This window comes from Rhynchophorus ferrugineus, unplaced genomic scaffold (genome assembly GCF_030347505.1).
Source record: "Rhynchophorus ferrugineus isolate W39M unplaced genomic scaffold, kcgeb_rfMv2 rfM4, whole genome shotgun sequence".
Lineage (NCBI taxonomy): Eukaryota > Metazoa > Arthropoda > Insecta > Coleoptera > Curculionidae > Rhynchophorus > Rhynchophorus ferrugineus.
Window position 1 is genome coordinate 50816545 of NW_027472583.1, and position 26743 is coordinate 50843287.

The following is a 26743-nucleotide window of genomic DNA, read 5'->3' on the forward strand; positions in this document are numbered from 1 at the left end:
TATTCAAATAATAAAATTGTAAGTAGAGGAGCCGTGAATTAAAATTTTTATGTTTTAAAGATGTTAAAAAGTACCGATATTTTTACTATCTTTAATATTAAGGATGCCGAAAAGATATCAATAGTTTTACGATGTGTATCGATTTTCCGATATTTTTTGGAAAAATGTAGTTATTTTTAGTGTCTGTTGTAAAAAAAAATACCGGTATATTTGATTATACTGCCTGATTCTAATGGTGACAATAACTTATTCTATAGGATGAATAAATATTTGGTACTTAATATTAAACCTGAACCTTAATTCAAAGAATTTCTTGCCCTATAAAAACACATTCAATATATTTTCTATTAATTCAATCAATTACAACAGCTGTTACACTATTTTGACTATATAGATATACTAAGTCTGATACCCGACTGGTTTATGAATGGGGGATTGTAAACGTGACGACCAGGTACCATAGAAGATGATCAAAGGGGTCTGTTGATAACGGTCTCAAGCTTGTCTATTAGTACAATACCTGACAGTCGTGAACCAAAAATAAGCTAGATGACAGTAATAAAAAATCACAAAAATATTAATTTATAATAATAATATACCGTAGATATATTATTAAAAATACATTTATTAAAATTAAAAGTGCGATTACTAAAATTTTATCAGAAATAAAAACACAAAATTTCAAAATTCACCATATTAAGTCCTATTAAAAGCGCTACGAAACAATGACGTCACTAACCGTTTCCTAACCATCATACCTGAATTCAAACGTTTGAACTTTTTAGGGCACTTTGATTTTATATGTGTTAGTTACTTAATATTTATTCTACATAGTTGTTAGTGACTACAACACAAAAAAGGTTTAAATTTTATACATTTAATAATGGATGGTTGGTTTTGGAAGGCAGAAAGTTTCTAATCCAAAAGTAATACTTTATTTAAATTTGCCCAGCTAAACAGGCATCAGCTATATTATTATATTTTATTATTATTATTATATTTTGTTATTATTTATATTTATTTATTATTGTTTTGAAATTAACGATTTTCATCAAATTTTATTACACTATCAACTTTTATCTTGTACTCAGCGAAGCGGGTGGGTATCAGCTGGTAATTAATAAATTAATTATTGTTCATGAGTCGAGTACCTTATTTGAGAAATTAATCTCTAGATGAGGTGATATAAATTGGCCTACACACATTCCTGAGTTAACTTACAGTGCCAAGAAAACCCACTCAAGATCAGGAAAATTCCTTCCAGTTACCCTACAACAAAAAATATCTTCTACTAGTTGGAATAAATTTTCAAGGCCAACTCAGTAAATTTCGAACAAACCAGGACCCAATTCGAAGGGAGATAGTCTCCTACCCTCAAACTGGTGATGACCACAGAAAGCATCCAGGATCCTGAAAGAATATCTATGAACTGGTCGAATTTATAACAAATGAAACAAATGAAAGAATCAAATCAGCAGAATCAAAGGCATTTAATCTATCACCCCGGAAGTACCAGAAAACTGGGGATATGATCGAAAAGATTTCGTAGTACTTGCAAAATCTACGAACATTTCGGCAAATAATTCGAGTGTTTAATTGTTCTTTCAAAATCCCTTATAGGAAAAATCCAGGTTATCAGTTTCAATTTTTGGAATTCCTAGTCTTTACCCCCTTCAAATACCACCTCACTCAAACCTATTTATTATCGGAAAAAAATTCTTTCATTCACGGCCATTTACCTATTTCTCCAATAAAAAGGTTTATGACTCATATGCATCCATCCAATTTATATCCCATGGTTATCAGGTACAAGCAATTAAGATTATACCCCAATCTCAAGACTCTCCTATTAATTTTACGGTCTCCTATCAGACGGGTGTCAGACCACTATCTACAGGTTCTCTGTTCATCTCCATACCATAAACCAATCCGGTAACAGCCTTAGGATAATAATCCCTTTGAGCGGTTGTCGGCGCAGTAAATTTTTAGGCATATATAGTAAAATTAATAATTCTATTCGATTTTATAACCAAATAGATGGAACAAAAAAAAATCCTTTAATTATACTAACAAAATAAACTTTGAATATTTTTGCAGTGCAAGAAAATATTTGAATTAAGGTTACTGCCTAATATTTATTCAACCTATGTAGTTAAGTTATTGTTACCATTATAATTGGGCAGTAAAAATCAGAATATTCTATGATTATAATATATATTTGTTACATTAATGACTTATTGAATTTAAATTATAGCAGATCAATATAGACCATACTATTTTTAAAATAAAAACTGTCAAATAATTGTCCATGTATATAAATGTAAGATCCATTGTATCATATCAAGGCTATAAGTTCAATGCCATAGTTAAGCACTGACGATGAATGACATTGTACACGAATAAAATAATATTTCAATTAAATTATAATGGATCTATAGCCCACACTTTTTCTTTGCTCAAAAATCTAATTATAAATAAATAATAAATGGGTTATTATGTAGAGTAGTCTTAATTATAAAAAATAACTACTAAACAAGACTAACTAAGAAATAATGTGAAACTTAATAAATGAGTAAATAAAAACTACAGTTTACTGTCACAAAAATATATGTATTAATATAAGAATCTCCTGTTGAAATAGATTACCAATTAAATAATAATTTTCACATAATGCTCCCAACAACAAAAATGTGGTCATTCTTTATTACTCAGCTTAGTACAATATGAACATAACTTAATCAGAAAATAAAGTACACTAATTAGTTATTTAATAAATACAATCGTGTATTGTCTATGTGCTTCAATATATTATATGTTCACCACACCCTTTCACCACATATTATAATCAGAATCATCAGCTTCAAAAGCCAAAAAGAAGCCCAAGAGTGTGCCATAGACAATCACATTGCCTGTTAATGTCAGATAACAGGAGCCCCATTTAATAACACTTCCTCGAGCTAAAACAATTGGTAATGCAAAAGAGCATACCAATATTCCCATAGTTATGAAGATGGCAGATTCCAAGCATGAATTGCTTGATCCTGAATGATCAGAGTATCTTCTAGCCATCATAGTGGGTATTGGTGCCAAGACATAAAACAAAACAACAAAAAAGGGCCACCATAATCTAAAACAAACAATGTTAAAAATAATAAATACTCATAAAAGAAAAGGTGCAGCGATTACGCATATTCTGGAAGAGCACAAGCCATAATAACAAAGGCCATTCCAATAGATCCAGTAAAAGCCAACGATACAATACTAAAAAATATAATATGTTAAATTGAACTTTTAATGCAAAGTAGTACTACTTACGCTGCATTGTAACAAGTATAGAAAATTACATGTAACAAAAGAAAGTATATTAATATTTGTATCAGAGTATTCAAAATATAAAAATTAGTCCATAATTATGACATCAAATAGATCTTAATACAAATTACTTCGGATCAGAGGAAGATTATGATTCATTAATCTAACATTGATTTATTTTAGATGATGATATTACTTACATTTTATGCCTGCCATTTTAGCAATTATTTTCTGAAATATTTTTTAAACCCAATTTTTTCACTTAAATCAATTTTTTGTTTGTCAGAGAGTATTACATTATTTGAGATTTAACACTTTTATTATATTGTAAACACTGACGGAAAATTACTTGTCAAAATATCAAATTGTCAAAACTGACAGCACTATGATTCATTGTTTATATTATGCCAAAAAATCCGAAAGATGGCGCTGCTAGCGGTTTTCAGAATTTTACGTTTTCGACGGAATGAACTGTACAAACATTGGAAAGTTCTGTTTTGCCGGTATATAAATGCCGATTCATGTGTTTATCGTCACTTGTCAAACGGCAACCAACCGGACGATAGCACAGAAAAAGCTACGTCATTTTATAGAAAATTGTCTTTTTTTGCCAGTGTCACTGTAGATTTCAGTATATATTTACTGCTTTAAAATAACGCTGCTGTTGAAGTACTTTCTCTGATCCAAGTCGGTATAGCAAAGTCTCAATTGTTCGTATATAGAAATGGCTGATCAACAAAAGTAAGTATTCTTTTCTTTGTACCGGTGATCCCATCCACATTTATCACATTTCCATTTTTAAAAAAATGATTTCAGATTATATCTATTAATAAACTAATTGTACGCTGTCCTGTTATAGTATTTTTTGGCAAAACTAAACGTTTGGAATAATAAAATGAACCAATATAAAATCGGCCATTTTGCCTTTTCTAGATTATCTGATAATTATTTATAAATATGTATTTATTTTTATTACAGCCCTGACGATTTAGCTACTGCAATTCTAAGGAAGAAGGATAAGCCAAACAGATTAATTGTAGAAGAGGCTGTCAGTGATGACAACTCTGTTGTTGCCTTATCACAGGCAAAAATGGATGAGCTTCAATTGTTCAGGGGTGACACAGTACTTCTTAAGGGCAAAAGGCGCAAGGAAACTGTTTGTATAGTATTATCGGATGATTCATGTAGCGATGAAAAAATAAGGATGAACCGTAATGTAAGAAATAACCTTCGTGTAAGATTATCAGATGTTGTGTCGATTCAACCCTGTCCAGATGTGAAATATGGAAAAAGAATACATGTACTTCCTATTGATGACACAGTTGAAGGTCTTACAGGGTAAGTTATATTCTCTAAATATAAAATATAGCATTGATTATTCTGCAATTACCCAAGGGAATCCTATGGATATTATATTTTCTTTATTTTTGTTTTACAGAAACCTCTTTGAAGTGTACTTAAAACCATATTTCTTGGAAGCCTACAGACCTATTCACAAAGATGATGTTTTCATCGTAAGGGGTGGTATGAGAGCTGTAGAGTTTAAAGTTGTTGAAACAGATCCTGCCCCATATTGTATTGTTGCTCCTGACACAGTAATTCATTGTGATGGGGATCCTATTAAGAGAGAGGTTAGTAAATTTATCTTAAATTGGTAATGTTTATTCATTGGTTACCAGAAAATTACCAGACATAAAATTAGTTATAAGTGATTATGGATAGACAAAATTAATTATTTAAAACAGTCTAAATGATGATAGTATATCATGAACTTAATAATAAAATTATTGAGTTATTAATCTTATAAATTAATATCAGTTTATATATTTACCATTTGTAACTAGATTACTTTGAAAACTACCTTAAGGTTATTGTCAAAATAGTTCATATTTTCTTATCACATTCTGGGGTAATTAATGCTAATATGACAATGTGGAGATTTTGGAAAAATTATTTGTATTTCTAATAATTTATATTTCTGAAAATATTTAATTCTTAGTAAGTCAGTATAAATACTAAATCATGTCAGCACATTCATAATTCAAAAATCAACAATGATTTAATTTTGGTCATTTTAATTAGAAAAAATTAAAATATGCAGACTTATTCATCAATTTTGTATGTACAGGGTAAGACATAGTTATTTAACTTATTTAGGATAGAAAAATAAATAATTTTATTATTTACATAATAGAACTTACATAGGGGGGATATCCATAGCATTTTAAATACTATTCATTAAAAGAAAAATTGTTCAAAAATATCTGACTTTGGTTTGTAATTTCCAGTGTAAGTCCATTTGATGATTAAAGCCTTGAAATAGTAGTTCTAATTTAAATTCATGTAAATGCAAATCAATGTGTACTACTGATTCTTATCTGGTGTACATGGATACACATAATCTTTTTAATACCCACTATGGACGGCGACACTATTAATATTTAAATGTATTTATATATATGTAACCTACAAAACTATGTTGAATGGCCCTTCATGTTTTAATATTAGCTAATTTTTCCAATTGATCTTGCTAGTAAATTTTACTATTTACTGAGATTTTCCTTTAAATGATTAATTTTACTACAACAATTTTAGTGGGTATTATACCCATTCATACACTCCATAAATTGGTCGTTTTAGCCTCGTTATTTTTTCATTTCCTCTTTTATTACCAATAAAAGATCTAATGTCAAAATACGCGTGCAAAAAACTCTAATTTTAATATATTCGTTTGAGGGCACATTCTTCAAATCGTTATTTTTGTTCGTGGATTTTCCTTAAAATTTCTAAACCAAAATCGCTGTTCATTTTTGTATCATATTTGTAATTGCAGGAAGAAGAAGAAGCTTTGAACGCTGTTGGTTACGATGATATTGGAGGTTGCAGGAAACAACTCGCTCAGATTAAAGAAATGGTTGAGCTACCCTTGAGACATCCGTCACTCTTTAAAGCTATCGGCGTAAAACCGCCGCGCGGTATCTTGCTCTATGGACCACCTGGAACAGGAAAGACATTGATCGCTCGCGCGGTCGCCAATGAAACTGGTGCCTTTTTCTTCTTGATCAACGGCCCCGAAATTATGAGCAAATTGGCCGGAGAGTCTGAAAGCAATTTGCGTAAGGCTTTCGAGGAAGCCGACAAAAATTCGCCAGCCATCATCTTCATTGACGAGTTAGACGCTATCGCTCCCAAAAGAGAAAAAACCCACGGCGAGGTAGAACGCCGTATCGTCTCGCAACTATTGACATTGATGGATGGTATGAAGAAGTCCTCGCATGTAATTGTGATGGCAGCTACAAATCGTCCTAATTCCATTGACGCGGCGTTGCGCCGATTCGGACGTTTTGACCGTGAAATCGACATTGGTATCCCCGACGCCACTGGCCGTTTGGAAATCTTGCGCATCCATACCAAAAACATGAAACTGGCCGACGATGTTGATCTGGAACAAATCGCCGCCGAGACCCACGGCCATGTCGGTGCCGATTTAGCCTCACTTTGCTCTGAAGCTGCTCTTCAACAGATCCGAGAGAAGATGGATCTCATTGACTTGGAAGATGATCAAATAGATGCTGAAGTATTACATAGCTTAGCAGTTACGATGGAGAACTTCCGCTACGCCATGACTAAGAGTAGTCCAAGCGCTCTAAGAGAGACGGTAAGTGTGTTAATCATTTTTAGAGTAATCTTATTTCATTTATATATATTTCATAGGTTGTTGAAGTACCTAACGTTACCTGGGATGACATTGGGGGTCTGCAAAACGTTAAAAAAGAATTACAAGAATTGGTACAATATCCTGTGGAACATCCTGACAAATTCTTGAAATTTGGTAAGTCTTTTATTAATATTTTTCTACAGGTTATAAAGTATTCATGAACTTTTCATCATTATCATCTTATTCATATGTTATCATCAAAACATCCCGATAAAGCGCTGCATTTATTGAACTTTTTCTATTGATTTAAATACAAAAAAAACCAATGTCTGATATGCAGGAGAACAGTAAACCTATAAAATTAGAAATGAAGTATGCTGTTGAATAAAATTTTCAAACAATTTTCATCCCAAAAAGTTAATTTATTTGCACGAAGTATATAAAACAGGTACGTTCTTGTGATAATATTAAAGAAAACAGTCCCTGCTGGCAACAGTTGATAAATTATTAATATGCGCTTCTAGGCAATATGAATGTCACGATATCAACAGTCTACTCTAACTAAGCTATTCTTAAACTATAATTATTTTATCATCATAATTATTCTCCCATTGTAAGAAATTCTCTGAGAAAAAAAACTATTTATTTTAAATTCGTGTTTTCTTTTTATAACTATATAATTTATTGGTGAATTTTAGGTATGCAACCGTCTAGAGGAGTGCTGTTCTATGGACCACCTGGTTGTGGTAAAACATTGCTAGCCAAAGCGATTGCCAATGAGTGTCAGGCGAACTTCATCTCGGTTAAAGGGCCAGAATTGCTTACCATGTGGTTTGGTGAATCAGAAGCCAACGTTAGGGATATTTTCGATAAGGTAAATTAGCGCTCATGTCTTAATTATCAGGTATTTAACCCATTGTTTTATAGGCTAGATCAGCAGCACCTTGTGTGTTATTCTTTGACGAATTGGACTCTATCGCTAAATCCAGAGGCGGCAATGTGGGCGATGCCGGTGGCGCAGCCGATCGTGTTATCAACCAGATATTGACAGAAATGGACGGAATGGGTGCTAAGAAGAATGTATTCATCATTGGCGCTACAAACAGACCAGGTAAATATAGTCTTAAAACTCAGCTTTTCGCTCTTAACAACGGTTTGTTTTTCAGACATTATCGATCCTGCTATCCTGCGACCTGGTCGTTTAGATCAACTGATCTATATCCCATTACCAGACGAGAAATCTCGAGAGCAAATCTTCAAGGCGAACCTGCGTAAATCGCCCGTAGCTAAAGATGTAGATCTTACCTACATCGCGAAGGTAACTCACGGCTTCTCCGGTGCCGACTTGACAGAAATCTGCCAGCGCGCTTGCAAACTGGCCATCCGACAGTCCATCGAAGCGGAGATCCGCAGAGAAAGAGAAAGAGCCAGTAATCCAGGAGCGGCAGCTGCTATGGACGTAAGTGGTTTCTTGTTGACTAACTTTAATTAAATTCTGCCGTTTTTAACCCTAAAATACTGCGTTATGATTCACTAACATTTTGATTAAAAAAAAATTTTAGTAATTAAAATATCCAACTATTTTTTTTTAATGCGGAAACATTACTTCCAATGTTATGGTATTTGAAAGTAACGTTAACAAGAGCGTGTGCGGCAAACTCTGAAAAATGTAGTGTAAAAATTGATAAAATTTATATCTATATACATAATATGGATTAGGATGCTTTAGTATTAGTAATTGACTGGAGTCTATGAAGCATGCTATCTGCTAATTTAATTGCATCATTCTAAGACAAATACGGACATATAAATCGAATTTGATGAACTAATTATATAACTGTCCATATCTTCATTTCTTGGAATTTAAAATTCATGAGTGCCTAACACTACTCCATTTTCTTATGGGATTCTCATCCAGTTATGGCCAATCTAGTACATCAACTCTTCATGTCTTCTGTTCCTATGCAACGCAAAGATGCGACCAATATTTGTCATGTCTTAAAGTAACCAAAATTTGTTTCTGTTTCTAAACAGCTTTTGATTATATGGTAATAAATCATTTTAAGTAAAAATACAATTAGCATAAATCAGCATTATATGTTTAGCAAACGCTCCTTACGAAATATTCGATTATTTTGAATACAAGCATAAAACTCACGTATTATGAGCGTGTCAAGAGAAAGTATGACCGTACGCGTTCTTGTAGCACAGACCGTAACTAATTTGATAACAAACAATTGGCAAAAATTACTTCGATAATATAATATTCTGTGATTAACATGATGTTTGTTTCAGCTTGACGAAGATGATCCGGTACCGGAAATTACGCGTGCCCACTTCGAAGAAGCCATGCGCTTCGCTCGTCGCTCCGTCTCCGACAACGATATTCGAAAATACGAAATGTTCGCACAAACGTTGCAGCAATCTCGTGGCTTCGGCACCAACTTCCGCTTCCCATCGGGAGCTGCCGGCGCACCCGCCCAAGGCGGCCAAGCCCCACCTCCAGTCGCTCCGGGCGACCAGGCCAACTTCGACGATCCAGAGGACGACCTGTACAGTTAGGTGAAGCGGTCTCGTCAAGTGCATGCAGGATTAATGCGCGTGTATTTATTTCAATCAAAGATTGGACTTAGAGTTAACTGGTTTATTTCGTATGATGTTTCTTTTACACTTATAGTTTTCAATTATCGGAATAAATAATAAAATATACAGTTTAATGTGTGTAGAGTCTGTCCAGTCCTTGTCGTTACGTTACGTTTTATTTTATAACAGCTGAGACGAATTCAAATACATTGTTCATTTTTTAATTTTGCCGTTTCGTTTTTCTTCTTTCGACAAATTATTTAATATCCTCGAAAACAACTACCGAAAGTTGAAAGAATAACCCTGTGAAAAATTATTTCAGATTCTGAACGTAAAACAGATTTTTTCTAATCGACTTTTATTAAACAGAATTACCATTCGAAGACATAAAAATTTTTAAGAGAATAAAAATAAAATAAATAAATCTAAAAGAAATATATAGTAAGCTTGAAGCTTAATTTTACTGTACAATAATTATATTATTTAATGGTCTCATGTACAATACTTGATATCAAAGCGATTAATAGTAGGGAGTCAAAGGCCGATTTATTTATTACGTAAGATAATTTGCGAAAATCTTCATTGTTCTTTATGATCTAATAACGCGACATAAAAAAGTTCCGTTGTCTTTTTACCCACGATCCGCTTAACAGAAGGCTATGTCAGTATGCTCCAAATACTTCACATAGAAGAACATGTTTTAAATATTGCTTGACGAGATGTCAAGAAGTTATAGGCTATATCAGGGATAACGTTGAACATATAAGTGAAGCATTAGAACTAACTTATAAAATATTACAATGATTGTTCTACTTGCTGAGTGATGGTTAACTGCGACCTGATCAAAATATATAAATATCTTAGAGGAATGCTTTTTACATTAAAATGTATGCAAACGTAATTGTTCCACGTATTTCTTTTCAACTTTTAATGGACACCCTATATCTTATGAAGGATTCAATGAGAAATATCAATTTTTATTTTTTCTTACATAAGGATGAAGTGGCATAAATAGTAAATGAACAACTCTCAATGAAAATGCAGAAATATTCTCACCAGAAAAGAGGGAAGGATTTCGAGAATACCTTTCGGTAATATCAACAAACATTAAATTATTGAAATTTTTTTTCTAATTTACGTCGATTCACAAAACGTTTTTGTTCTACTCATGAATTAGCTGCGATTGACTAGTTTTCATTATAATATTTGTGATGCATTGAATGAAACCCTCAATTAACAAATTATATAATAAAATCAAGAATGAGCAATGTTGAGCGAGAACGAAAGGGGTGAAACATAGCAATTACATCTTTTGGACAATTCATAAATGAGTAAGTTTGGCGTTTTATAGAACACCTTGAAGAAAGTCTCTATATTTGACATGTTTTATTTGTATAGTATATTTGACATTGCTGGAAAATGATCTATCGATTTTTTCCAGGCGAATTCTACGGCAATAATTTTCTTTATCAGTATAATAGTATATAATAGTATGTTATATAATATATATATATATACATATATAGCAAGTGTCATATCTAAGATTCTTGCTGACACTCTTTTCTAATAAAAGTAGTGGATCTAAAGATCACAGTGGCTTTGAAAGATAAGCGGCAGAAAATGTCAAACGAAAGGCCATCATACCTTGAATATAGTCATAGAGTATTAATATGCACATGTGAAACCAAAGTGTTAAATGTCCTAATTCCAGTAAGTATTAAATAAAGACCAAGGAGTTTAAATTACTTTAATATTTCAAAACTAAAATATGCTTTGTCTAAAATACACTATTTTACAATTTTAGTAAGGAAATCTATCCTTTAAGTCCTGAGGTATTTTACCTATCAATGTTTGGTGATTAACATATTTAGTTGTTCCAAAAACTCCCTGAGCATTTGGGTAAGATACATCTCTGCAAATAAAGAAACACAAATAATATGTTACAGAAAACTACAAGGTTTAACTTACTTTGAATAATCATAGTCTCTTCCATGAATATCAGTGATTACTCCACCAAGGGCCCTTAAAATCCCCTCCGGAGCACAAGTATCCCATCTTTTACAGCCTTTACTTGCAAAAACATAGGCGTGTGCTTTACCTTCAAGTAACATCATTACCTTGTGACCGGCCCCTCCAACTCTTATAATTTCATCAGGATTTAATGCTTCTAATGCCTTGGTAACAATGGCGTCCGAATGCGACCTTGTCGTAGTTATGATAAATTTATCAGATGGTGGTTCAAAAGGTACAAAACCACCTACACCTATACCTACTAAACCCCAAAGAGTTCGTCCTGCAATTACAGATTATATATACATTTCTACTCCACTTACTTTTAATAATATTCACTTACCTTTAGCATCTTTTTCTGTTTTGTAATTATGATAAGGCTGATGTATAACACCACCTATAGGTTTACCTTTTACAGCTAAACCTATTAAAACAGTCACATGATCTAGTAAACCCTGGAATATTTAATTCATTAATGCTATTTCCAAAACAATAGAGTTAAAGCATCACCTGTGTATATTCAGAAGTGCCATCCAGAGGATCAACCCATACAACTATATCATCTGGATTAATAGCTTTTAAATCATTTGGATAATTACTATTTAAAACTGTTTCATCCATATCAGTTACTAGCCACTCTGAAGGAATCTAAATGTTATAAAAATTATACTTAACTATTTAATATAATAAGAAAAACATACATTATCTTCTTCATTGTGTGGACCTTCTTCACCAATAATAGTTACATTTGGGAATTGCTTCAAAAGAGATGCAACTATACATCTCTGTGCAGATCTGTCTGCCTCTGTTTGTAAATCATTAACACCGCTACCCTTTAGAACCAAAATCATTAAGTCCTGACACCATTAAATAACGTATTCCCTACCTTTTCTACAATGCCTAGTTCTCCTTTTGTCATCACATCTTTGATGATATTTCCAGCTCTTGCAGCAACTCTAGTAGATAATGCTAACAATCTTACTATCAGTGGTGCACTTTGTGCCATGTTTATGTACCAAGTAATTTTAACTATATTATCACTTAACGTGCATTCATTTGTACTTTACTAATACAGCGAATAAATATTGACTCCGTCAATAGTTCAATTTAATCCTTATAAATAACGAAAAAAAATTAATTACACGCCTGACTGAGCCAACAGCCAGTCAAATGGTTTCCGGAATATTTTTTCACTGTTAGACAAAATAGAAACCCGTTTTAATCATATAAGAAAGCAAATATTTTTTAAATAAAATAACTGTACAAGGCTTAAACACTGGTAAACAAAAATAAGTTAGTATTAAAAATGGGGTTATGTAAGTGTTACGAGTAAATATAAGGAAACCTTTAATGACTCGAAAATATTTAGATAGGATATGGACCGTGATTAATAAATTATTAATGAAATATAATTTACATCAGTGTTATTTAAAAGGTTATGGGACGTGATAGTTGATAAAATATATGTAGTATAAAATCCAATGTTATGAATGCATTGTGACGATAATTAATTTTTGAGTATTTAATAATCAAATATTGTTTAAAATACAATACTACAATAATTGCAAGATTATTAAGTAAGATAAGTTAATCTACTTCAAGCTGGACTGATGCAATATGCTTATTGGTATAGTCAGTTGTAAAAAGTTTGGGATGGAATAAAGTGGCACCGTTATATGAATAAAACTTAGTCCTGTGAATAATAAATAGGGTTTTTAAATAAAAATGATGGAATGAAAGAATGAATGAGTGTGATTAACATAATTTTTTATTTGAAGGTCCTTGGGATCACAGTGTTCTTCACATTACATTGTTGCATTTCGGAATAAGAGATACGGAACGGACATTTTATTTCAGAATAAGCGTTTAGTATCATAGAGTAATATATTTACTCTATGTTTAGTATTAACTGAAGTTACATTATGCTGTATATGACTCAGCGCGCTTTATTAAAAAAAGATCAATTGATAATTGCACAAAAATGATATAGGATTTTATGCCCTGCACGTTTTATAATAAATAAAAATATTTAATGCATAAAGCACAAAGTGAAATATTTGGAAAAAACTGATTAATTCTAAGATATGAACACGATATTTCATCAGACTTTTGATAAAATATTAAGAAGGCCAAAACAAATTATGCAAGGTTTAGATTACTGTCTATCATCCTGAAGTTGCGTTCGAGCTTGACGCCAAAACTTGATGAACATTGATGGCCGTCAAAATTAATTATGATCGCTTGTTTCTCGCCCAAATGGGACATCGATTTATTTACGTCAGTTTATATTATTAGATACATCCGCACCTACGTCAGCTGAAAGATATCCAAACACATAGATAGCCCACCCCCCTGATAGGGGCAAGTACGTTACAGGGTAGTATATACGGTTGTCTTATGAGGATGATATCAAATATATAGAACCGTTAGTTCTATAATCCTCACAATAATTGACACGTTTTTTACTATTCAGCTTACTTATCAACATGGCCGTGAGGATTGGAACCTATAAACTGGATTTTTCGGTAGTCCATAATTTATTCAACTTTTAAGGTCACTGTTTTAAATAATCACGACTTGTTTTTATAACTCCGTAACCAGGCTTTTTAAAAAAAGTTGTGAAGTATATGGCATATGCAAGGAATGAATATAATATATTAATATTTTCATCAGATGTGATTGTAATTTCGTAATCACATTATTAATTCCTCGTCTAATTGCATCTCCAAAATTTACGTTGACAGTGTCCACACAAAATGGCATAACACTTATATACAGAGTATTAATACTTTGTCTAAGTAAATGACAGTAACATCATACGTTCACCATAATATTACGGTAGGCCTACGTACGAGTACTGGAAATATTTTCTTATTGCCTTGGTTTGAAGCAACAGATGCTTGACTGAATATTGTAATACAGTTGGATTTACCAAAATTATCTGTTGACTTAATTCGATTGATATATGTACCAAAACATTTAATACAGTAGCTTCTATTTTGTTTCTCAGTCCACCACCAATTTTGTTTTTTAGTCTTTAAATGCAGTTCAATAGCACGGTCATTGATTTCAATAAAATTTTATGCAATGAAGAAATACTTATTTGCTTAACCAACCCTATATTTGTAACCTATTATTGAGCATACAAACACATTAAATAAAAAACTTTACTTAGTCGGTAATAAAAAGGGTGCAAAGTTTTTAAACCAATGTAGGTGGGAAACTTGTAGTTGTCAAAATATCTGATGCAAATCGAATAACTGTAACTCTAATTGCGGCAGAGTTATCTTTGGCACACTTATGAACACACTTTTATACACTTTTAAACATCTGTTAAACTATTGAAAAAACGGATACGCTATATATGTACTATTAAATTGATATAGCCCCCATTTTATAAGCGACTAGCACTGTTATCTGATTAGTTCAAATAATACATTCAAACGTTCTGATAAAAATCAAACATCTAAATATATGATAAAAACAGTGTATTTCTCGAATTAAAGGAAGGTTTGTGACGTAATAAAGTGGACATCAAGAAGCATTATATATTTTTTTTCTAAAATAATATTTATTTCTAACAAGTACATATTTAAAACAATTTAAATATAATTTTTTAGAAGATCGGCGAGATTTGTTTGTGGTTATGTCGCAAAAATGCCCAGAGGGCAAAAATAGAATCCCTCCGAGATCGCCCGTAACAAATTGTAATAGCTTAGTATAGCCTAACTGTAGCAAAGAATAAATGCCTCCAAGGACATCGAAAAAACTCCCTCTTCAACTAGGTCAGTTTCATCTTTTTTAAAAATAACTGTTTGCAAATATATACATGATATTTACAATGAATTAAATACTGTTTCTTTTATACATTAAACATTATTGGGGGGAGAAGGATAAAAACAACATCTCGAGCGTCCACGATATATTATCGCGAGTTGGACGGGGTAGGCATGGCCTCCTCCCCATTCATATTGCACTAAATTTTGCTAAACTCCGAACAGGATATATAATATTCATATCATTTTCGAATAAAGTGATAATCCAAAATGGTGACATAACGGTGTAGACGCTCTCTACCTAAAAATAATCTACGACTGTTAACGTAACATTAAAATATTGGAATAAAATAGTTTACAGCTTGTGATTTAACAAAGAAAAAGAAAATAAAAACGACGTGGTGGGAATAACGTTTCGGGAAAGTTATTTACAGTTTAGACTCGATCATGTCTACGTTGATCTTGTAGTAAACGTATGGAAAGTATTCGGATTGGCCGAAGCCTAGTCCGGGAATGTCCACGTTGTCGACGTTGGAGCCTTGGTGGCCGACGGTGCCGTCGAGATGACCGTATAGTTGGTTAAGGACATCGCGTAGGCGTTTCATCGTCTTCTTATTGGGGTGGATAAGGATGGCTTGGAAATTAACAGGCAAGCCATAACGGAGGACGGACTCCACAAAAACTCGCAGAGCCTTGACGTGAATCCATGCGCAGAAACATTCACTGAAGTTGACTTTTAACCAACGCACTAAAGGACCCTGAAATACACAATTCATTATATATTTAGTTATAAATTACCAAAATATATGTACTTATGAGATTGTAACATGAGAAAATATGTTTTAAAATTTATAAATTTGGACAAGTAAATTTAATATCTATTCCATTCAAAAATAATCCGCATTAACGGTAAAAAATATGGTATTATCTGTTATAACTGTTGCTATAACTTCAATTTTAAAAGCTTTCAAACTAAAATGCGACACAATTCACAACACAGTCAGTGAGCAAACAGGGTAGACAAATTAGAACAATCCCACAACAAGATAAACAAAAACAAAAATGAGTAATTCATTCTTAAGAATTATAGCATGGAACGCAAATGGGTTAAACCAGCGAGTCCGGGAACTAGAACTACTTCTGAGAACAAATAACAGATCTTTCATATTGGAAACTCATTATTCTAAAAAAAATAGATTAAAATACTGGGTTATGATACATACTGGACAGCACACCCCAGTGAACTTGCTCGAGGTGGAATAATTCTAATTATAAAACAAAATATACAGCATTTCCAACAAGACGGGATAAAAAAAGAAAAGAAATACAAGCTACATTAGTTGTCATTGAAAAGAATGGCGCTGAAATAAATATAGGAGCTATATACTGTCCACCAAGATACAAAATAGTACAACAATACAGAGATATATGTTTAAAATAAGGCCCAAAGTTTAATACTGGAGGAGTCTGGGGTTCACGATTAATAACACCTGAAAAAGGAAACGAATTACTCGCAACAATTAATATTATAAATTGTAACTATCATTCAGGACGTGAACCCACTTCCTAGCCGACCGACAGTAATAAAGTGCGACATACTGGACTTTTACGTTTCGAAAGGCATCTCATCAAATCAAATACAAATCGAAAGCTTCAGCGAACTATCATCTGATCACACTCCAGTATTGTTAATACTAAGAGCGATAATTCTCAAAAAAATAAAGAAGCCTAATCTAACAAATGTACTACCTGGGACACGTTCAGACTTATAATGCAGGAACAAATCAGTTTAAACGTAAGATTCAAAAAGTATAGACGATCTTGAGCAGCAAACCTGAAATATAATTGAAAAAAAGCAAAAGGAGCTACACCGACACCAAGAGAGAAATCAAAAATGAGGTAAACTACCCCTTGAAATTAGGGAATTGATAAAAGAAAGATACATTAGGTATGACAATTAGCAATATGAACTTATGAACTGATAGACCCAACTTGTAAGCAACCTATGAACACACAGTTCATATGTTTTAAACTTGCTAACACAATTGTTAAAGGTTATATGCTTAGATAAGTTGTCATTATATATCGTTATTGAATTATGTGCCAATTCATTCAAAAAACATTCGGAAAGTGAAATTTTAAACGAGCTTTTAAACTGAAAAGATATTGAAGATTTTCATGGAATACTATTTAAAAAGCACTGTAAGAGTTAAGCGTTAACGCATAATTTTTTTTCTGAATATTCCTTACAAATTGTTTCTTCTTATCAGTGGCTAATTTCGTTAGCTCATTCTTGCCGGCTGCCAATTGCTCTTCATCATAGGTGAAGTCGCGAACTATGAACTTTCTCTCACGAGCATGATGTTTGAACTCATCAATGACTTTCTTGAATAGAGTAACAGTATACAATCCATAATCGTTATCTTCAGTAATCAGCTGGGTCGATCTGGGCACAATCATATCCGTGATTTTTTCATAGCTGGCATTCCAGTCATTGGACAAAGCCCTGTCGGATAAAGAACAAGAAATAATGTGTCGTTAAAGTAATAACAACAAAACTTACTTGGGTACAATTACGAGTAAAGTTTGTAGATAATCAGAATCCAGAATGAAGTGTTCTTTCTTGACGAGGTCGGCCAAGTTGCGAGTCAGCAAGCTACCGCTGCAATATTTAAAAACGATATAATTTGAAATATATGACGGAGTACTTGGTAATGTTTTACGTTTGTTTTTTCTCCAAACTTTGCAAACTGCCTTTCAGGGTGTTGTAAATACTAGATTTGGCCTTTAAGTCGGCATCAATCTGACCCACTTGCTTGCTGATGATATCGGCGATATTACGCAACGACTGCTTGATGGGGTACTTGGCGATGTCCCATTGGAAGCGCGTCAAATAACTTGGTAGATCAGCTGCAGAGTAGAAGGCAGAACTGTCATGAAGGATCAGTACGACATCAAAATACACCGTTACATTTTACAGCACCAGCACGTTGATATCATTCATTACTTGTGACATTATCGTGTTACTAACAGTGTAATGTTTCATAAAGTAATGAATAATAACAAAATAACAATCTGTAAACCCACCTCTTGTTTTTTAAAACTAATGTTTATTATGATAAGGTTTGAATATAAATTAGCACAGTTTATATTGATGATTATATTTAGTGAACAATTATTATCATGTTGGATAAATTTTTGGGCCATTGCCGCTTCTAAAGAAGCATTCTAGATTCTTTGCAGTGGATCAGTCTTTATCCAGTTTTTATACTAACAAATCATATTTAAAGCTAGGTCTATTAATCTCGATTTTGGTCCTCCTTTTTCTATTTTTCGTGCTGTTATCCATCCTTTAAATAACAGAACATACCAACATTCTTTAAACATCCTTTTTTAAACAAATGTATATTTTCTTTCTAGTCTCAATACACGCTATTTTACCGTTTGCTGTTTTATTTTTCTTTATATAATTTCTCTTTCTAATTTACAGTTAATTTTTATTCTGTTACTTTTGTTGGCTCTAATACCTTTTTAAATATCTTCCTGTCATCTATTCCCAGTTTTTCTTGGTTTTATTTTCTCATAATTTCTATATTATATATTATTATAGGTCTTATTAAAGATTTATTCATTATTATTTTTGCCTTTTTTATATGTTTACTTTTCAACAACCTTATTCATTATTAGTTATACACTTCCTGATATATATAAAGAATGAATTAACTGTGTGCTTTTAAGATTGATAATATTCTTAAGGTTTATATATAATAGTTTAATACAAGAGATGAGTTACATACCTAGAACAATATATTTAAAAAAAATTGCACAATAACAATACTATACATCACTAGACAGCAGAACATCTATCAAAACATCTATGTAAATTCATATGAATACGAACGGTGCGGTTCTCAACACATATAAAAAAGAACTGGGGGAAAACCTTTGCATGACCGTCACAGAATGTCTGACGCGTCGATTTTCACCATATCGCGTCGCCACAGGGCAAGTGGAGAGTTCCTGCCGGGGGGCCGCGCTTTCTACGCCAGGCCAAGCGGGCGGGCGGCACTTACTCACCTGATCGGGGCAGGACGGGAGGGGCGTCGGAGGACGGCCGACCGCGGGGACAACGTGCGCTCTCAAATGGGGCTCGCTCAAACTAGAGAAGCCAAACAAGTGTCGTGAAGGGGGGAGGGATACGGTTGAGACATTTATGGGGTCGGGGGTTGTTTGCCTATCGACAGTTAGAGGGCCTATCTGTACAGTGGAGGGTTGCAGGGGGGCGGGGTTATTATGGCTTTGGGAAGGCAAAGGTTGGGTTTATTGTGATTGACAGCGATTGAGAGAGGGCATTTAACAACAAACAGAATTCAATTTAGATACTCATAGAACACTATAGCATCAATTGAGGTATTACAATTATGAGGTTAGTTCTCTATTAGGCCTGAAAATTATTCGATTATGAATTGTTATTGTCTATACGAATGAGAATGACGACGAGATCACCAAAATTCATTAATTGAAAGAATTCTGTTTGCCTTTCGGTCCTGTCCCTCCCGCAAACTGCCTAACTCAGCCTAAACCGCCTACAGAAGCCTATGAGCATCAGCAGTAGCAGCAGCAGCAGCAGCGGTAGCAGCAGGAACGGCGGGGGTGGCGGCGATGACCCGCCATCAAACAGGAACTGATCATTTGCCACCGATGGTCCGGGTTAGTTAATTAGTTAGTTAGAACAAGTTCGATTAGTGCTCTTGGTTAGTCGGTTGCAAACCTTTTCCACCAGGTCGCAGAAGCTACAGGTGCGTCTAAGTGGGTAGCGGGTGACCGCCCGACCGTCCTACTCTAGCAGAGTCGGCAGGCGCGTGGTCGCCCGTTATCCCTGGGAGTCGGACGGACACAGAGGACAGGACACAGACTCAAGCCAACGAGGTTGTGACTGGTGGTGTTCGTGTCTGCGAGTGTACAATATATAACCAATGAGGAAAATAATTTCTTTCGCGTATAAATTGATGGGCGTCAGAGTGTAAACTTGTTAGTGTATTGGTAACTATATAAGGCCAAAACAACAATATTTTAAATAGTTCTGGGCGTTTTGTATACTACCTATTTAGGTTTACTAAGATAAAAGTAAAATTAGAAAAACAAAAAACAAATGAAAATAGAGGGTTTTTCAATAAGGGCAAGTAGATGTTGTTTCCTCTATCGGCCATTTTGCTTTGGCGGTCTAGTCCGACTGTTTATTACTGACCTATTAATGTCAAATCACCACGGCGACCTTCACCATTGAGCGAGAAAAGTGTCACTACTTTGAACATATTACTTGTTTGAATCTCTATGCTGCGAGCCACAAAGGCATTTCATTGGTGCATTTCCTTGCTATGGTGCTTTCCGATTTCTATTTAAATATATGTCAAAAATCATTGTGTTCAAAAATATACATGTTTTAACAACTATATAAGAAGTTAAGTAAAGTGAAACTAAATGATGAATGATAAGTGTATGACATAGTTTTGGATTAAATAAGCTATTAGAATTATAACAGAATTACAAGGAACTTATTTTCAATATAATAAAACAATAAAACAGAACTCTAATAGATCTTATTAAATTAAAGTTACCGCCTTGAAATGTGAAATGAAGTAATTTATTGAATTTTATTTAATACATTTTTTCAGAAATTAAAATGCATATTTAAATTTCATTGAACAATAAAATGTAATGTTAGAGATGTCCAATCAAATGTATTTACATCAAAATGTTTTCATTACAGGTGCCTAGATATTTAAATTGACCAATCAAATTACTTGAATGGGCGATTATAACCCAATATAGATATGGTCGTAGCAAATCTTTTCTCCAGAGATCCCTATTTAGTTTTCTCTCTAATACTCTATGACTATAAAACTTTGTTAGCAAAATGAAAAATTTTTAATGCCGAAGCGCAGTGTTAACAAGCACAACGAATGATAACTATTTTTTAACTCAAATTCAGTTATATGGATTTGTATGGTATGTGGTTCCAATAAGAAGGCGATACACGCAACACATCTATGAAAAATTTAAGAGAAAGTGTTGGCACAGACACAGAGGTTACATGAAATGACTATCAAAATCATGCGATTTGACCCTGTTAAATTTTTGCTTGTACTTCTTGTTTTATTTAAATTCAACATCAATCCGCTCTTATTGAAAAACCCTGTATATTAATATCAATAGGCGCAAATATAACTTATGGATATATATTATATAGATAACTTAATATCAATAAAAAAGAAAAAGGCAGCAGAAGAAGAACAGGCATGGAAGACATAAAAATGATAAATTAAATGAGGAAATATGATGATAATTAGTAAATTTGTCCTATATTGATATTATTTACTCAATATTAATAAAATAATGAGGTCCCCTTAAAAATGAAAATATAAATACATAATTTACTGAAATTTATAAAATTAACATTGATTCAAACAGATGAAACCCGAAATAAACTCTATATTTAATAACATTTATATAGGATATTGATTGTGATATTTCTATTATAAATACACATAATGAAATATTGTAGTTCTTGTTATAATTCTTAGTTAAGGATTATTGAAACGCCCACAACATTTTGACCAATGATAAAAAACCTATGAGTACTATTGATTACTTATTGTACGTGTATTGTGGAATGGCGGGATCTGGTTTTTGTTGTGTATGAGGTGTAAGGTGTGGGCGGCAGCTAAACCAGTTATTTCGTGTTAAATAAAAGAACATGGCCCGTCGGGTGATATCGCGAACACTGCTTTATGCACACAGCCTGATCGGACACAACAGGAGGCCAAAGATGTGGATAGAGAGTGAAAAAGAGAGAATATGTATAGATAATAGAGAAAGAATCGGACAAAGACGCGTGCCGGGAGAGAGGGGCGACAATTAGTCGCCCTTTCGCCGCCCCTCTCTGCCGTTAGGCGTGAGAAAGCCCTACAGGGTGCGCTCGACGTTGAGTCGCCCGCGTTGTCCTCGACACGGCCACCCACTGACCTGGCCCAACCAGAGGGTGATTGTGGGCGGGGCTTCCGTTGTCGTCGTTCTCCGATGACGTCGACGGTGACGGTTTATGCAGATCGTCGCTGTCGTCACCTTCCAACTCCTGCTCGCACGTGTCGGCGTCCGCCTCCTTCTCAGGGTCGGGGTAGTGGTCGGGCGACTCTGGGTCGCCCTTTTTAGTGCCCTCTTCTTCCCCGGAACCACTGCTGCCGCCCGGCGAGCTGCGATCCCCGTCATCAGTGTCGCCGCCCCGTCTGCGCCGGTCGTGATCGGGCGGTCGACCGCTGCTGGCCCCCAGCAAGCCCAGGCAACCGTCGCAGGCACCCCCGCAGCCCAGGGCTCGGACGTGACGTCTAGCGCGCCGTCTACCGCCCAACGAGAAGCGTCTGCGAAACGGCCGTTTGGGTGGGGGGTCGCCTACCACGGTCAAATCAAAAGTTCAATTCGCATAAGCATATATAACGATAGGAATCATTTTCGCTTTACCATTCATTGAACAACAAAGTTTCAAAAATAATGAACAAATCAAGAGTTTCAGATATAATGTTTAAACTAGTGTTGGAATTCAAAAGATGTAAAAAAGTGCTGGTACTAAAAATTATACATTATATTAGTAATAATTACTTAAGAATTACTAATTATGAAATTTGACAGGATTGATACAAATTATAAATACAAGGCATTTCAAGAGAAAGTTTATAATTCTTAACTTACTGTGTGACAGTTGGGGATATGTCAATGAGGCTATCCATTGGCACAGTTTTCATTTCATTTCTCAAGTTTCATAAAAACAAATAAAGCTAGTGATATAGCGAATGAGTTTTGGCCAAGAAATTTGAAGAAGTTAATAAAACATTGGAAAAAGTCAAAATCGAGGTGACCAAGGTCATCAGAAACGATAGAAAACTCGGACATTAATCAATCGTGTTTTAAATGGGCATATATCATTATTACAATGCAATGTGATAATATATAAAGTAAGAATTAAAGCCCCAGAATGTCAATAAGAGGTTTTGCTTAGTAAACCAGACAACGTTTATCAACATATTAGTTTTGGAAGAAATGTATTTTCATTTCAATGTAATGTAAACAAATACAATTTACGAGAACGAAATTTACATCACAAACCCTTTTATTCGTTGAAAGAATGGACTGCAGTGTCGACATTAGAAATTATCGGATGACATCGTACCACATATCATCGATGATTATTGTTAACAATCTGTAATCAACTAATATTTCTTCGATAGGCAACTTTTTTGAAATTAATTCTCTGAATACATTCTTTCGAATCGCATAATAAGAAAAGTATATTAAACACACGTAATTTTATATTCTCTTCAATTTTAATACAAATAGTAAGACACATTATTGTAAAATCTTTTTTGACAAAATCTTTATATAACTTGGGTATAACTCAACAAAAGAACGTTAAGACTTTGCTCTACAAGAGTATATCCAAATTAGAGAATACCACTCAAGAACATGTATAAATCTAACAGACATAGACACAATATAGACAGCAGAAAAATACTTTCTTATACTACCAATATTTCTTAAAATTCAATATTTTGAATACAGTGCTATATTTAAATTATAATATAATTCGTAATAAAACAACACTAGTTTAAAGTATTGCCAAGAGAATATTGAATTAGATCAATAATTCGTCTCGCTATACACACTATTAGGAACGCTATGGTCTGAAAGAGTAATTTGTTAGTTTTTGGGACAGGTAAAATTAATATAAGCGCTCTAAGTTCGAACATGAATATATGATGAAATCGAACAGTGTATGGTGTGTATTAAGGGTTGTCGCCAGCTTCTACGCATTATCTAATATGCGTTCATAAATATATAATTCATAATAAAAATTGATACTATACTACAGCTTGTCTTTTAAAGTTTTGTATCAAAAAAATTGTTTTCCCCCAAGAATATTACGGAAGACGGTCTTACCAATCCTACGTGGTTGTAAGTTAAAAAAAGAACAAAACATACACTTGTATATATATAATTATGTATAAAAAGAACATTCATTAGTAATAACGAGATTCCCATGCCTTCACCAATTATGACCAAACGACTAAATAATGGACTGATACCGACATTAAAAAATATGTAGGAAAAGCTTGGGAGGTACATACTGTTGTTCGCCATCAAGTTCTCCTGCAATTTGTCCCTCTGATCTTCGAGAACTTCGCCCAGATAGGATGCCACTTTTCTTGTAACCTGTTCTACAAACCCATCCAGCTTACCCAAATCATCCGATAGTCCCACCAGCTGATCTAAGGTTCCAACCTAGCAAAAATGAAAAAGTCATAAATAGGAAACAAAATATGTATGTTAGCCAATTAATCAACAGCATACAATCTCATCAGCATCATTAAAGGAATCTAAAATTTGATATTTTGTTTTTGTATTCAAAATATTTTGAATATTTTCAATTGATACTTACAATACTAGTCTAAGTTGATAGTGCATTTATACAGCATATCTGAATTTTTTTTACTTTACAGTGCTTTTTTGCTTTTTAGTATCTAAGCTACGTGTAAACTTTGTTAAAACCATTAACAAGGATGGAAAAGTTTTTCAACATCTTAAGAGAATATTTTTAATAATATATTTCAAATCATATAATCATGATATTAGATTTATAATACCCAGTATATAAGAAGAGAAATATCAATACCTTTATAAATATTTTATAGAAACCCACATCAGGATAACCTCGATTTTCACTGTTCTTTAAGTAATAATTAAGTGGTATTGTTAACAAACTATAAATAATATTACATATGATATTGAATATTTTGACAATAAGTATTTTGTAATGTAAACCATTTTATAAATTTTGTTACAGCACTAATGATTACATTAGTTAATATATGCATATATACAGATAAATTTAAGTAATCTTTAAACAGAAATAATTTAAGTAATAGAAGCATGATTTCATTATAGTTTTTCTTTAGAAGCCTATTTCAGAAAATATATCTTTCAACTACTATTAACAAATTGATAAAAACAGATATTTATGCTAAATAATAAAAATATACCAAACTAAGACAAAGCTATTAGTTTAAAGAAATTAAAAGTTTCTTGCATTGTTTGATTTATTACCATTTATGGCATTAATTGGAATGTTATCTCTCAGTATTGATTCTTATATAATACCTATTTACATAATAAAAAAACATAAATTTTGTTGTGCAATTTAAAAAATATTTACCAACTATGTTAGAAAAAGAAATAAGAGTGATGGATACCTTTAGGTCTGGAATTTGGAATTTGTAATTAACACACAAAGAGTTTTGTTTGGCAGTGAGATTGTTCATAGTTTCCCATGTTTGTTGGCACGTCTTGTCACCTGGGGCAGATATCAGCCAATACTCCGTCATGTTTATATCCTCTTCACTCTGGTCTTTGTGCGGGTCCTTGTGCTTTCTACAATTATTATAAGATATTTAACATTACATATTTATGTACTTTATTAAAGTGGTAATAATAACCAAGATAAGTGTGTTAAAAATGTTAAAAGCATCCACCTGTGATCACACAGTCACATTTTCTGTTTGTCACATGACTGCAGGATCATCAATTATACATTGAATTTTAACAGGGAAAAACGGGAATAATCACTAATTAGGTGTGTGGAAAATATCGTCCCCTTTAATACTTGATAGACAATTTCGTTTTTAATCACAGGGGTGAATACCCACTTAGTTAATTACTGAGCATTAAATCTATATTAAAAGTATAAAACAAACACACGAAATAAAAATACGCCTAAGCAAATAACTGGCCCCACTATTTACCAATTATCACGTCATTAAAAAATAATTCTACACCCCCTATGTGTGTCATTAACGGGGGTAACAAGGCCGCACTACTTCAAAATCGATAAAGTTTAATTAAAGACTCGCGCTCGTCTGGAATCTAACGGTCGCGTCTTCTATTATAGATGTTAAAGGACAGTCAGATAATGTTAAAGGGATAATTTTACCTTTATTCAGTGAAACTGTTGTAGCTGAAACCCCGAAAAATTCACCAACAAAACCACTCCCGCAAGGACAGCTGATCGTCAGAGTTTTCACGTGACTGTCAGATACTTGTCAGTGTCGTCGCCATTCCCATTGGCCCAACGAATATACCCGAGTAAGTGAGTTCGGTATATACGTGTTACGTCAACAATTACTGATGGTTATGAGTATCGAAATTGTGAAATAAAAAAGGCAGGATAAATAAGCCATACTACAATAACGCACTAATTAAATACTCATATGAATTTTAAATTAAGTTATAACTTCTGCAAAAAAGCCAGGGAGAACTTATCTCAGATAGTAATGTACGCAGTAGTGCAATTTATTAT

At 33.4% G+C, this 26743-nt stretch overlaps 4 protein-coding genes across 6 annotated transcripts; 1 reads left to right on the forward strand and 3 right to left on the reverse strand.

Moving 5' to 3' along the window:
- Positions 1 to 2589: 2589 nt before the first annotated feature.
- On the reverse strand, positions 2590 to 13558 carry LOC143196532 (leptin receptor gene-related protein). Of its 3 annotated transcripts, none has more exons than XM_076404273.1 (3): positions 13554 to 13558; positions 3187 to 3261; positions 2590 to 3127 (listed from the first exon to the last, which is right to left on the reverse strand). In XM_076404273.1, the coding sequence occupies exons 2-3, from the start codon at positions 3225 to 3227 to the stop codon at positions 2830 to 2832; spliced, it is 339 nt and encodes a 112-aa protein (XP_076260388.1). In that variant the 5' UTR covers positions 3228 to 3261; positions 13554 to 13558; the 3' UTR covers positions 2590 to 2829. The 3 variants fall into 3 exon arrangements, with proteins under 3 accessions (XP_076260388.1, XP_076260391.1, XP_076260390.1); XM_076404276.1 differs by lacking the exon at positions 13554 to 13558 and adding an exon at positions 3513 to 3695; XM_076404275.1 differs by lacking the exon at positions 13554 to 13558 and adding an exon at positions 3316 to 3434.
- TER94 (Transitional endoplasmic reticulum ATPase TER94) lies at positions 3818 to 9687 on the forward strand. The gene is made up of 9 exons (XM_076404262.1): positions 3818 to 4053; positions 4291 to 4650; positions 4751 to 4943; positions 6146 to 6970; positions 7027 to 7144; positions 7669 to 7844; positions 7898 to 8081; positions 8137 to 8429; positions 9266 to 9687. Exons 1-9 carry the CDS (start codon positions 4037 to 4039, stop codon positions 9530 to 9532), a joined length of 2433 nt encoding a protein of 810 aa, XP_076260377.1. The 5' UTR covers positions 3818 to 4036; the 3' UTR covers positions 9533 to 9687.
- On the reverse strand, positions 11287 to 14153 carry LOC143196529 (3'(2'),5'-bisphosphate nucleotidase 1). The gene is made up of 6 exons (XM_076404270.1): positions 12450 to 14153; positions 12265 to 12396; positions 12074 to 12211; positions 11907 to 12018; positions 11522 to 11846; positions 11287 to 11465 (listed from the first exon to the last, which is right to left on the reverse strand). The coding sequence occupies exons 1-6, from the start codon at positions 12567 to 12569 to the stop codon at positions 11354 to 11356; spliced, it is 939 nt and encodes a 312-aa protein (XP_076260385.1). The 5' UTR covers positions 12570 to 14153; the 3' UTR covers positions 11287 to 11353.
- A 961-nt stretch (positions 14154 to 15114) lies between these two features.
- On the reverse strand, positions 15115 to 26527 carry Vha44 (V-type proton ATPase subunit Vha44). Its single transcript, XM_076404268.1, has 7 exons — positions 26378 to 26527; positions 25641 to 25818; positions 24519 to 24672; positions 18063 to 18249; positions 17903 to 18001; positions 17590 to 17845; positions 15115 to 16097 (listed from the first exon to the last, which is right to left on the reverse strand). The coding sequence occupies exons 2-7, from the start codon at positions 25770 to 25772 to the stop codon at positions 15768 to 15770; spliced, it is 1158 nt and encodes a 385-aa protein (XP_076260383.1). The 5' UTR covers positions 25773 to 25818; positions 26378 to 26527; the 3' UTR covers positions 15115 to 15767.
- Positions 26528 to 26743: the final 216 nt, after the last annotated feature.

What these genes read in the sequence shown, in the direction of transcription:
- LOC143196532 (XM_076404273.1), bottom strand. Translation starts at nt 3,227, where the DNA reads ATGGCCTTTGTTATTATGGCTTGTGCTCTTCCAGAATATGC. An exon ending in TGTGCTCTTCCAGAATATGC is followed by an intron (nt 3,128 to 3,186) that starts GTAATCGCTGCA and finishes TGTTTGTTTTAG; the next exon opens with ATTATGGTGGCCCTTTTTTG.
- TER94 (XM_076404262.1), top strand. An exon ending in GGGATCCTATTAAGAGAGAG is followed by an intron (nt 4,944 to 6,145) that starts GTTAGTAAATTT and finishes TTGTAATTGCAG; the next exon opens with GAAGAAGAAGAAGCTTTGAA. An exon ending in TTAGGGATATTTTCGATAAG is followed by an intron (nt 7,845 to 7,897) that starts GTAAATTAGCGC and finishes ATTGTTTTATAG; the next exon opens with GCTAGATCAGCAGCACCTTG.
- LOC143196529 (XM_076404270.1), bottom strand. Translation starts at nt 12,569, where the DNA reads ATGGCACAAAGTGCACCACTGATAGTAAGATTGTTAGCATTATCTACT. An exon ending in AACTAGGCATTGTAGAAAAG is followed by an intron (nt 12,397 to 12,449) that starts GTAGGGAATACG and finishes TTGGTTCTAAAG; the next exon opens with GGTAGCGGTGTTAATGATTT. An exon ending in AACAGAAAAAGATGCTAAAG is followed by an intron (nt 11,847 to 11,906) that starts GTAAGTGAATAT and finishes CTGTAATTGCAG; the next exon opens with GACGAACTCTTTGGGGTTTA.
- Vha44 (XM_076404268.1), bottom strand. Translation starts at nt 25,772, where the DNA reads ATGACGGAGTATTGGCTGATATCTGCCCCAGGTGACAAGACGTGCCAA. An exon ending in AGTTTGGAGAAAAAACAAAC is followed by an intron (nt 18,002 to 18,062) that starts GTAAAACATTAC and finishes TAAATATTGCAG; the next exon opens with CGGTAGCTTGCTGACTCGCA. An exon ending in CTGATAAGAAGAAACAATTT is followed by an intron (nt 16,098 to 17,589) that starts GTAAGGAATATT and finishes TGTGTATTTCAG; the next exon opens with GGTCCTTTAGTGCGTTGGTT.